The sequence below is a fragment of the Macrobrachium nipponense genome, chromosome 10 (genome assembly GCF_015104395.2).
Source record: "Macrobrachium nipponense isolate FS-2020 chromosome 10, ASM1510439v2, whole genome shotgun sequence".
NCBI classification, from domain to species: Eukaryota; Metazoa; Arthropoda; class Malacostraca; order Decapoda; family Palaemonidae; genus Macrobrachium; species Macrobrachium nipponense.
The window spans coordinates 53,847,232-53,860,710 of NC_087204.1; the positions used below are offsets into that span (position 1 = coordinate 53,847,232).

General features: G+C 39.2%; 1 protein-coding gene across 1 annotated transcript in view; it reads left to right on the top strand.

Annotated features, from left to right (window-relative positions):
- LOC135223975 (uncharacterized) overlaps nt 1-13,479 on the top strand; it is a 305,092-nt gene that overhangs the window by 102,639 nt on the left and 188,974 nt on the right. The window contains exon 6 of the mRNA XM_064262897.1: nt 3,496-3,684. Coding sequence (XP_064118967.1) covers nt 3,496-3,684 — 189 coding nt within the window. The remainder of the gene's footprint in view (nt 1-3,495; nt 3,685-13,479) is intronic.

A 13,479-nucleotide genomic window follows, 5' to 3' on the forward strand; every position in this document is an offset into this window, starting at 1 on the left:
ATGTATGTATGTATGTATGTATATGTATATATATATATATATGATGTTTATAATGTATATATATATGATGTATAATGTGTATATATATATATATATAAGATATATATATATATATATATATATATATATATATATATATATATATATATATATATATATATATTATATATATTGAATCCCTCTATTTGCAGACTCATTTATTCTTGGATTTCTCTCAAGAACAGTGGGACCCCTGTATTCGCATTCTCCGGATTCCCGGACTTGTGCATTCTCTCTGGAACATATCCCCCTATTATTCTCAGGAAATTCTCTGTATTTTTTTATGAGAAATATCCATAAATTTCTGTTTTTTTTTTTTTTTAATTTCATCATAAAATGCACTTTTTTTGTGAAAACTATTAAAGCCCTGGTATACAAGTTTTTGTTTTTAGTGGGTTTTCTTGAGTTTTAACTAACAAAATAGGCTATTTTAAGTATTTTTTATAGGGGTTCCAACTATTTGGGGGGGGGGGTCTGGTATGCATCCCCGCGAATACAAGGGAACCAACTGTACTGTGTACCTCCATTATTCACAGAAAATTAACATTTCTTTCTATGAGAAAATACCCACAAATTTCTGGGTTTTATAATCAGTTTCGGCCGTATTCCTTAGCGATAACACTCAACCGCATGCCAGCTTCATACTTCTTAATTATCTCCTTCTTCATCTCCATAGAAAGCAGCCTCTTCTTTCTGTGAACTTCAGCAACATTCTTGGGACCATGGCTAAACAACGTAAGTAATCAAGTTCACACACAACACGATAAAGTCGCTTACAGTACAAAGAAAGTGAAATCACTGACACGAATTCACGTTAACGGACGAAATCTATGTGAACGAATGAATTCCAGGTATGTATGATAACGCTGATGTGATGGAATGGTTGAAGGACGCCTTATGAGGGATGATGAGACAGATGCTGACCAATAGGAGAGCAGGATCTTTTGGCAGAATGGGAGAGTGTGAGGATTGTGGCGAATCTTCTGAGTTGGCAGTGCGCGAGTTTTAAAATTGTTTCGGCGGCCTGGGCGAATCTCGGACTTTACAGTACACCCTTTTGCAACCTGAATTATTTTCGTACACACAAGCAAAAATATCTTCGTCTCTGCCTTTGTAACCTGGATTTTTCATGCGTAGGGATTTTCGTATATAGAGGTATGACTGTATATATATAAATTTATTGCCACTAAGGAAAATTTTTTTTTTAAAAAAATGAGACCTGCTGAGATCTTTCAGTCTTAAGGACCCTTTACTATAGGCAAGACTGATCAGGACAATGAGAAACACAGAACAGGTAAGCATATACAAATGGACATTACAGGATTAACAAAAGGTCCAATTAACTTTAAAGAAACAAAAAACCGCCCATGGGCTAGATTAAAGATTTAAAAGCAGCCACCCACACGTGGTCACAGGTAATTTACTCAGAAAACAATAAATTTTGGAAACAGAGGCATATATGACCTGGCAGTACATATAAGTAAAGTTCCAAATGCTAGATTAAGGTTTTAAGAGCAGTGTGGTCAAACACCTGTTCAAAGGCAATTTAATTAGAAAAACAATACACTTTGTATTTGTAGCGTAGAATTTACAAGTGTTCAGACAATGAGTGAGAAACGAATTTAAGATATAAATATAGTGAGCATGAGAGAGAGAAAATAACTTAAAACATGTGTCTAATCAATTAGTAGTTACTAATTTATTTATTTTAAGGTCCTTCTTAAACATTTTACAAATATATTGGTCCAAATGGTACAATCCTAGACTGAGATTTAGATATTTTTTATTAGTGATTTGTATATGTGCTAATTCCAGTAAATTTCTTGAAACATATCATTAGACCTAGCAATTACAGAGCAACATCTTTATATAAGTTTGAAAAATATACTGTGACTTACCACAAAACCATTTAGACATTATCGAAGGCATGACATATAGTGCTACATATACCTATCATGAAAATAATTTCCCTGCTCTCTACAAAAAAATGTTTAAAAAGATTGAAGAATGATACTAGCTTACACATTACTAAGGCAGATAAATCCAATAGTTATAGAGTTCGGGACAAAATTAACTACATAGCATTCATGCATATTTAACTAGAAGATGAAACAACTCGAAAAATCTCATGTGTATGAATTATGTTTAATGTTCATTCCTATTTTTGTTCTTTCCTTCTCTCTCTTGTGATTTTACATGCAATTGTTTCCCTTGTAAAACAAAAACTGGACAGCTTGAATAGTAACTGTATGAAAGAAAATGTGCATGACTGAATACTTATGGGGGAACTCGATTATTTTCACTTTTACGTAAGTCATACAGTACGTACCTATATTTTTAACCATGAAATTTAAGATTTACTTTGAAATAGCATTAATAATATTTCAAAGATTAATATGTACAGTAATAGGATGATATTTTAATGTATATTCGTATGGTATTTTTAGGGATACTTTGGTGTTTACATGTTCAAGATAAGCAGTTATAAGCCTTTTTAGATAGGGGTTCTAAGTATTTGTGGATACTTGTTATATGCAGGGACTCTGGTATACAAATAATGGGGTTCCAATGTAAATGTAAAAATTACAGCTGTATCAGCAGAAGCCAGTCACTTCAGTGCATTGAGATAATCAAATGCACTTTGGGTACCCAAGCTTTGAAACTTTTGCTAATCAGACTTGGGTGGCTCTATGAATTCCAAGCATTTTCAGTAATATGAAATACTAGTACTTATTGTAAGAATTTTATATTTGACCAAATTTTTATGTGTACAATAATATATTAACTAGACTGTATGTACTGTAAGTTTAAATATTCTCCAAGTAGGGAGTTTAATTTGGATAATCATAAACTTTTTTTCACACACTTATGACATCCCTCCCTAAATGCCTACAAAGTTGTTTTTTTTTCAGATTAGACCATGAAATAACTGTTTTTAGGGGTATGTAAATCTGTGCTTTATCTGTAGTTCTGTGTACAGGCACTACCCTACTTACAAATATTCAGATACAAACAAACATGATAGTAAATTAAAATTGTGTTTGGTAAGACACCTATATTATCATCACAATATATTTAGGTTTTGTGTATCTCCATATTGATAAAAGCAATGTACATACTCCACAGAATACAGTATGTACTGTGTGAACAGTGTACAGTACTGTATTGTGTTTTTAGGATGAAAAAATGTACAGAATATTTTATTGACTTTATATCATACGTACTTAAATTTGCATGAAGGACCACTTAAAACAAGCAATTCAAGATACGAACAGCAGTTTAGAACATAACTCTTTCACATTTAGGGTAGTGTCTCTACAGTATTCCCTTCAAATTGTTTATCCAGAAGTTGGACTTTTAGTATATAATTGATGTACAACAGGTTTAGAATGATGTTTCCTTTTGATTCATAACACTGCTATTAAAGTATGCTTACTTTGTATGTTTCCTTTCCAGGTATTGCTATTTTCCTTCTGCAGCAAATATTGAAGGAAGCAGCATTCCCAATGTTGTCCATCTACGTATTTTTCCAAATATGCCAAAAAAGAACTTGCCAGATAATCTTTCTTTGGCAAAACTACTTAGTTTGGTTTACCTAGCAATAGTATTGGCTGAAGAACCTATACTATTAATGGATTTAATCAGGCAAGTAACATTAACAAAATTTTGTGATCGTAAATTTGTACTTTATAAGTTGTTTTCGATGTCTGTTGGTGTAAATGGGAATATAAGATGGCATTTTGAATATCTGCTAAATACCAAAATAATTTGGGATTAAATAGAATACATGATAATATCCCATCATTTTATACTCATATTCAAAATACATCTAGTCTCCAAGTATGCTCTAAAAGTAATAAACTATTGTCTTTGAAATTAACAGTTTTTGTTACATAACAATTAATCATGAAGTATCGTTTAACACTGGAATGCTTTTAGGTATACAAAGCAAAGCATATTAAAGAATTAGCTTCAAATCAGAAGTTGTTAGGTATAGGCTACTAGTTATTCTGCTGGCTGTGCATATTTTAGCAACGAAGTGTGTTGCTTTGAACAGCATTTTAGTTTCAGTGTGTTTTGATTTTATTTCCGTCTTGTGTGTGTGATGTACATGTAATAGTTCATTAGTATTTTCAGTGAGTTATCCTTCAATGGGCAGCTTAGGCAGAGCTGAGCTGTTTTGTGTGCTCCCAGAATGATAAAGATTTTTGCAATAATATCTCTTAAATTCACATATACAGGGGGTCCTCGAGTTACGACGTTGATCCGTTCTTACGATGCATCGTACACGATTTTCAGCGTAAGTCGGAACATTGAAAAATACCACATGATTTAATGTAAATACCTATCAATAACAACGAGAGAACAATTCCTTACCTTTATTAGTTTGATTGGCTTGCACACTGGAGAGGAAGCTGCGGTGCTGGAGAGACTGGGGGAGGTTAGTGAAGAGAAAAAAGAACCTCCACTGATCAGAAGATGCTTGCCTATGGTTGTATAGTATGTCGAATAGCCTAGCCTAACCTGTTACCTTTGGGGTTGGCTTCATTGCATCTAGGTAGTAAGGCAAAAGTAATATTAGCTTAGGCTAGCTAGCTCCTTTTACAGATTAGTCTACCCCACAGCAATTCTCACATTTGCTTTATGTAAAGGCTTTAATCTACTCAAGAACAATGGTTTTCTTTTTCACATTAGCTGGCTTTATGACAGGGTGCCTGACTCTCCCTCCTTGGCGATGTAAGTGCGGTTAGGCATACGTTTCCAAAACAAACCTGTCTCGTCTACGTTAACACTTGCTGAGCAGAATAACCCCCCTCCTTAATTATCTCAGACGAACGATTTAGGAAATTCACTCGCTGCTTTCTCATCCCCACTAGCAGCTTCACCTTGCAATTTAAGGTTATGGTAATTGGCCCGAGCCTTAAATCGCAAAACCAAAACCTGACTAGCCACAAACTCTTCACTTTCACTTCCCTCCCCCTTTTCTTTTTTCAACGCTTCAAACAATCTTTTCGCCTTCTCCTGAATCACCATAAGGCTGACTGGGATACGCCGTTGATTTTGGTCTTCCAACCAAAGCACCAATAACCTTTCCATTTCAATTATTAGACCACTACGCTGCTTAGTTTATCACTGTCGCTTTCATAGGAGCAGATCCTTTCACATGTTCAACGATGCGCTCTTTATCTTTGATAATGGTAGCAACGGTCGAACGGCTAAGGCAAGCGAGCGGCCAATGTTTGTTGGCGTTTCTCCCTTCTCGGATCGCTTTATAATGTCCACTTTAATTTCCATGGTGATGGCCTTTCTTTTCTTCGATGCACTACCATCAGAAGAGTCCGCCTTGCACTTGGGAGCCATAACAAAGAGCAAAAAGTTACAAAAAAACGATACAACACGAGGGAGAGAGAGGCAGTGTAAACAACCAAAATGGCGTATGGGCGAGGACTGAGGCCGTCCTCTCCCCACAAAGCGTATTCTTCCGCCGTGCGCCTGGGAACTAGTTCGCGTTTGTTACGTTGCTTTACGACGCTAAACCGCGTAAGACGGAACGACGCAAAATATTATTTTTTATATTTTTATGGGGCGCGTTCGTAACCACGACATCGTAAGTCGAGACCAGCGTAACCCGAGGACTTACTGTAACTTTATTAGCTTATTATATGCAATTAATCTTACCTGCTGCTAAAGTTAGCTTATATCTTCGTGCCTCTTGGTGCTATTGGCATTCAAAGTAAACAAAATAACACTTGGCTGACCTGTAGTGACTGTTTCTGTAATGACCTATATCCCCCCAGGTGGTGTTGGAATGTTGACTTTCTTGTCAGCATTCCTCTCGCAGTGCAGTGCACTCATAGATGTTGAGTTTGTGTCACTTATTTTGAACTATTTCCGGGCAATTTTCTCCAGTATGGTATTGTTTTTTTTCTGTTTTATTTCTGCATTGTCATCTACAGCTAGCAGTGATAGTAGCATTAGGCTGTATAAGAACAAGTTTTGTGTAGTAAATTGAATGTTTCGGTCATGTATGATGGCCACTAGTGTGTGTGTGAGTTAGCCCTACCTGTAGGGACATAAGTGCACACTTTTCTTCTTATTGTGAAGAAAGTAAGGAGGTGTCTGATGAGAGAATGAATAATATTGTAAAGTATCAAAAGATGCAAGAGACCGATAAATTACATAGACAATTCATTAGGGCTGGCCATAAGCCTACTTGATCTTGTCCTCCTCTTGCCATTGTTGCTATTCCTCCTCCTGCATTGCCTAATAGGTTGATTACTCCCCTTGTGGTTCAGGGGAAAAAGGATAGTTAAATGAGGAATTTTCTTCTTTTATCAGTAAAACTGTTTAGATCATAGTTCACCCTGTAGTGATCTACTTTTTTCAGTTTCCCCTGTGAGGGAGGTGTTGGAACCTTTGTCTGTCTGAAGCCCACCTTCTGGACTGCCCAGCAGGGTTGCCAAATGGAAAAATGAAGTTCTATTAGATTTCCTCTAGATTTTCACCTAAAAAGCACTAGGAAAGTTGGATTTTAAACTAGCAATTTCTTGGCATCAAAATAATACCTTATAATTATCCCCAACAGTTTCAAAGTTGAAATATTCCTTTCATTGATGATTAAACTAAATTTCCTCTTACCTATGTCAAACACTGAGTTCAGTATCGAAATAGGGTGCTTGAACATGTTTTATCACACCAATGCACTTTTATTGCTTGATTTTAAGGTCACTGCATCCTTTACAATCACCAAAACATCTTTTGCAAATGTCAGATAAATGATCTGCCACACTTAAAGAACAATGATTTGCCAAAAAAAAGTGCTCATTTTTCCTCTGATCTTTTAGTATCATTATTCGTTTTCTTAAATAGTAACACATTTTGACACAGAATTGAAAGGATCTTCTGCCCTTTTATTCCTGTGTCTCTAAATCACAGAGCTTGGAATTTATAAAGCATTTGCAATAATTATAGAAGCATTTGATATCATTACCTTCAGCTTGCCTCATGTATCGTTTATATCTAGTGTCATTTAGCCAGTTTGCATGAAAACACTGTTTCATACATTCAACTTCCCTGACAATATATACTTAGCTATAGACTCCGTCGTCCCTGACAGAAATTCGAATTTCGCGGCACACGCTACAGGTAGGTAGGTCAGGTGATCTACCGTCCTGCCGCTGGGTGGCCAGGAAACAGGAAACCAATTACCTTTCTAGAACCAGATTTTCTCTGTCGCCGTATTGTAAACATACGTTTGCGGTACCTCCTGACTTGATTTTCGTGTTTCATCGCCATCGATCTTCTGGGCTGTCTTTTGCAGGGAAGTACTGGGTCTTTGGTTCGGCATACGCTTTTATGAACTTTTAAATGATTTTGACTTCGAAAATTTTTGAAGAATATATGACGTGTAACTACCGAAGTTTTCGGTAGAGACACACATAGTTTGCAAGAAAGGGAAATATTAATTTTATTCATTAATACGTGTAATAAGTGTTAGAACTTGATTGAGGAAATATAAAACTCTAACTCCCTACTTTAGGAAGTCAGAAAAGCATATAACTTTTTACACTTCCTTTAGAAGCTTTAATAGCTCTCGTGCTAACGAGCAGTTAGAGTATTAACAGTAATAGTAGTTTTTGCATCCTCATCACCTTCTTACTCCACAGAATCTACAAATTCATAAATTTGAAGATAGATGGATGTAGCTCAAAATGCGAGCTCTTATAAGGTAAGAAGTGAATTTAGTGTTCCAGTGCAGTGGAGGGTGCGTTCTGATCGGCCTCTGTTTCGCTCCCAGGTCTAAACCGCTTCCAAGCTCCCTGGCCCAAAGGAAAAGGAATGTCGAAAGCCTTATGGAGGTTATGGAGAATCCCCACCGATCAGGCGTCCCCTCGGCAGGATTCCTGTAGACAACGTCCCAGACTGCCAGGGATAGCCATTGGAAAGGCATCCTTAAAAAAAGTGCGTCTCTTCTTCCGTTTCTTCAGTCTTCACAATCCGAAAAGACAAAGAATGTACATGTTTGGAGTTCGGACGATCTAGCGCGTTCTCTGAAAACTAAGAGAACAGTGAGCGCCAACTGGACTACAAGCGAAGAGCCAGCCAGGAAGCCGCGTTCCAGCAAGCAAGCGCGAGCCACGTTCCAACAGCCAGCAGCGAGCCGCGTTCCAACAGACTAGCGCGAGCTGCGTTCCTACAGCCAAACACGAGCTGCGTTCCAGCAACTGAGCGCGAGCCGCGTTCCAGAAAATTTTTCTTGGCGTAAGGCGCCTTCCCAAAGAGAAAAGACGGCTAGAGCGAGGGAGCCTTATAGTAGAGTGGCAATCAGAAGGATCCTTCCATTGAACTTTTACGGGTTTACAAGAGGCTCCTTCTAAAAGGGACGCCTAGTAGGCGCTCGGAACTATCAGGGCGCACGGGACCTTCCACGCAAGCGGAACGTTCCAGGAGCGAGTCTCCTTTCTAGCGTGCGGAACATTCCAGGCGCGCGGAACTATCCAGGCGCCAGGCGCCAGAATATTCCAAAATCTTCTTTTGAGAGAGAGGTCAGTCGCGAGGCTCCTCTTTGAGTTTTTAACTTGAGCAACTTTCCCCTGGCAAAGTGCAAGATGTCCGCACAGGCGGCCGTCGCTTTTGTCAGAAGGATTCTGATACTAAGAGAAGCCCTTTTTCATTATTCAGAAGACCTTTGTTAGGCAGTTCCTCTCAATGCGAACTCTCTCCTTCATTCATGCTCTTCCCTCGTTATGAGGAGGCAAGAGCTTTGGGAGTTTTCTTAATAGGAATCTCATCGACGTTTGGGTATGATGGTGGATAGGAAATATCTACCTCCTTCCGTAAACCCTAGAGATGAACAGGAATTCTGTCTCTTCTGCGATTTATGAGGAAATCACGAAGATTTAAAGAGTTCCTGGATTAACTTCCTACTTAAGGATATATATATACTCTTTCTATCGTTCTATTAACGAAAAGAACGAAGATAGTAAAAATTTTTCCTTTCTCTATCTGCCTCGGCAGGGAAAGAAGGTAGTAGAGTATCTGCTGTATGAGAATACGATACGGTCAAATCATAAGCACATACCGTAGTTACTTCTTTGCTGTGCAACTCAATTACCAGTATCCTTCTAGGACTTTCCTAGGAAGGACTATGCTTAAAGGGATTATTAAGACAACACCTACTTAGCTTCTAGATTTATCGAAGTCTTGTTTCGCTTAAATATGCATTAATAAGAACTTCCTGAAGTTCGATAATAATTTATAAGATTCCTGTTTCATTTGAACGGAGTAGCTGGAAACTACCGGAAGAGTAAGGCCCAGACTGCTAATGGAGGGACTGGGCTAATCGCTTAGACACCAACGCATGTACCATGTAGTTCTCGGTCATGAGCGGTCGGTTACATATCTCTCTCCTGCGGGATGGAATAACTAACCGTATCTCTCCCCTACAATCGCGGTCTTAGACTCGGATTGAGGGGATCGTTAAGCTAACATAAATAAAATATTGTCTGCCTTTTGCTAAGAAGCTTTCAATAAGAAAGATATTACAACCTTTCAATGCTGTTTACCGTAGGTAACATTATTAAAGGATTCTAACGCAGCAGAACACTATATTATATAATGCTCTCATGCTTACGAAGGCATGGCTTATTAGAGTACATGCTTAGTGAGAAGATGGATGTAGTAGAGAATTCACTTTAAGACTACGGTATGGTCAAGTCTTTCGAGAAACGCGCACAACCTTTTTAGAATCGGATATTGCTCAGGAGAAGATGGATGAGTCGGATGGGAAACATTCTCTTCGTGGCAGAAGTTGTTTCCCTGAATGGACTATACTACGTATATAAAAGTTTTTTCCTACTAAGAAACGGAATTAACATGTGAAAGGATGTCGGGTACCATAAAGGCACAGATGTTCTGGCACATAGCCTAAAAAGAATTAGAAAGAAGCGCCAGCCTGGCGCAATGCGCCAGAAGCACCATCCAAAAGATATTTTCTCGTTTTAGCGAGTTATTAACCTATGAGTCCAGTAGCCTCTCGGACAGCAGGCTCGGTAACGGCAAGATTTGTTCCTGATTTCATTACCCATTTAATCGGAAAGGATTCTAACGCAGCAGAACACTATATATAATGCTCTCATGCTTACAAAAGCATGGCTTATTAGAGTACATGCTTAGTGAGAAGATGGATGTAGTAGAGAATTCACTTTAAGACTACGGTATGGTCAAGTCTTTCGAGAAACGCGCACAACCTTTTTAGAATCGGATATTGCTCAGGAGAAGATGGATGAGTCGGATGGGAAACATTCTCTTTGTGGCAGAACTTGTTTCCCTGAATGGACTATACTACGTATATAAAAGTTTTTTCCTACTAAGAACGGAATTAACATGTGAAAGATGTCGGGTACCATAAAGGCACAGATGCTTCTGGCAACATAACCTAAAAGAATTAGAAAGAAGCGCCAGCCTGGCGCAATGCCGCCACAAGCACCATCCAAGATATTTTCTCGTTTTAGCGAGTTATTAACCTATGAGTCCAGTAGCCTCTCGGACAGCAGGCTCGGTAACGGCAGATTCGTTCCAGATTTCATTACCCATTTAATCGGAAAGGGGTCGCTTACAAGGAGCGATGAAATGATTTATTTTAATCACTTAGGCCAATTCCACGACTCTCTCATATCGCAAAGAGCATCGAGAATCTCTTTTTTCGCCCCTGTTCGTGTTAACAAAAAGAGAACCTATTTGGAAAACAGACAGGGAACGTAACGATCCTTAAGAGGTTCGATGCAAGATTTTGCATGTCCGTGAGAACCTTCTCGATCGACGATAATAACTGTTAACGTATGTCTAACATTTATTGGAAAGAGTTGTGAGAACCTGCGGAAAGTCTTCTTCATAGATCTCTTCGCAAGGTAGAAGACGAACAGGCTTCCTATAGACTGCTTTCCTTTTATTTTCCCTTCCCGAAAAAACCAAAGAGGATGGGCAAGCAAATACGCCATCTTTATTTTTTTTATTAGAAAAGGGGAATACAAACTTCTTTTCTTTTTCCCTTTTTAAATAAATAAAATTCTTTACAGAATTTAAGATAAAGGGCGTCAAAGAAAGAGAGGATAATACTTTATGCCTCATTTTGGCCTTAGAGAGGTCGGATTCACAGAGGTCACGTTCTTCTCACAGCATGTTTCAGAAGGCTTTTCCAAGAGAGTCTGGATATTCTATCAGAATCTATTATACATAGACCTGAAGAACCTCTCCACTCTGAGTCGGTCCTGCGTGCAGACTGACCAGAAGTAGAATGAAGGAGAGGATTTTTCAAGGTAAACGACAAGAGTCATGCTAAAGACATAGAATTGCTGCAGATCGTGTTAGATGGAATTGGGGAAACTGTCCTCTCCGATACCTCTGTGAACCACATAGCAGTTTTTCTTCCCTTTCAGAGGGAAGAATCACCTTTGTATATATCTGCTATCAATGAAAGGGAGAATTAGAGATAGCAGAAAAATTAAGATCTTCGGGATCTTATACGATACTTCTTTACGACAAGAGTAGGATATCATGTACTTAGAATGGGATCCTTTTTCGGGCCTCCCTCAGATTCCGTTTTCCGACAAGATGGAACTGCTCCTCATCAGACTTCTTTGAGAAATTTTTATGAGGGAATTCTTTGTTTCTCTTGGTCCTAAACGACCAAGAAGACCAATGTGAATTTTTTTGAGCATTGGAATCTCGCATCAGATTCTATGGAGACTAGGCAATGGGTTCTTGCCAGCATAGTATGTCTGGCAAAAGAACTAAAACCCCCTATTCCTGACTCAATGTTTTCAGATAGAGGTTTCGTTGTCCAGGCAGGGTACTTACGTTTTCATCTACAGTAGAATGGTTGAAACTTTTGCCTACAGAGTCTTTGGAATGCGATGACGGCTCGAAATGCTTCCAGAAGGTGTTCAGAGGGAGACAATAAAGAGCTAGAATCAGGAGTCCTCCCAATTTCAGCTCGGAGTCTCCTTCGACTTTTAGGCTTCTTCCCTTCCTCGGGCAAGGATAGGGAAGATTCTGCAACGAGAAACCCCTTCAACATGTAAGAAGAGATCTCGTGAGCACGGAAGTACTCAAGAAGGATCCTCCTCGGAGGAAGACTCTTATCTCTCGTAGTGTTAGATATCCTATCGTCTACTGGATGTAGCTGACTACAATCACCTCCCCTTGCCAGAGAGGCCAGAGCTCAAAGTGGAAGAATTTCTTCCACCCTTCTCCAGTCTCCGATAAACTATTGTGGATGTTCAGGACTTTCGGACAATGTAGCGCCAACCAGGCGCCATATGCCAAAAACAGGCGTAAAAAACGCCAGAGGCAGACAGCAGCCCCAAGAACCCACCTGTCATTGTCCTGATGAGGAGAAAGAGCGGGCCTACAACCTGGCGTAGATCCGCTAGAGGCGAACAATCGGACAGATAAGAGTGTCCAATGTGGACATCGCCAGACATCCTCGAGACTCTACCAAGCTCGAAGCTCCGGCAAGTGGGGAGGACCAGCCAGGCAGGCGCCAGACGCCAGCCAGGCGCCAGGCGCCAGGCAGGCGTGAGGCGCCAGGCAGGCGTGAGGCGCCAGGCAGGCACAATTCGCCAACCTGGCACGAGGCACCAGGCAGGCGCTAGGCGCCAGCCAGGCGCAAGCCAGGCTCTAGGCTTCATCCAGAAGAGATCCATTTCAAGGAAAGCCCTGGTCTTCTTCTTTGAAACAAATGTATCGCTAAGCACTTCTTGAGTAACTTGATGATTCCTTCAAACAGCTGAGAATTAAAAGCGCTTGAAGTGCGAGCTTTATGAATTCTTGTTCTTTCCATAACAATATGTCGTGAAGGACATATTAGCTGAACTTACGGAAGATGCAACTCGGGTTTGACCTTCCCTTTGCACGAAGGACGTCAAGTTGACCTACGAGAGATCCTTCCTCTCTTGGTTACACGTGTCTACGGATACGTTGCTGGGATAGGAGCCGACACTGATCCTTAACTAAGTGAGTTTAATTTTTATTTTACATAGTGTTTTTTTCTTGGGTTGTTTGAAAAGGAGTTTTGGGGATAACTCTTTTCAAATTAAGCACCAAAAACCCCTCGTGTTAGGATCAGGTGATCGGAATCGGTGTTGTGCTCCTAACCCTCTTACGCCGAAGCCCTAAAAATCAAAACCTCTCCTGTATGCCGGCGCCGGTTTGGAGTGAGCGCGGAACCGGAAAAAAGAAAAAATAATTTTTTCAAAAAATCACAGCGCGCATTAGTTTTGAAGATTAAGAGTCATTTTTGGTCATTTTTTTTTTCATTGCCTGAAGTTTAGTATGCAATCATCAGAAATGAAAAAATTAATATCATTATCATATGTAAATAATGCGATATATGGTAGCGAAAAAAAAAAAAATTCATAGATAATTGTATTCAAATCA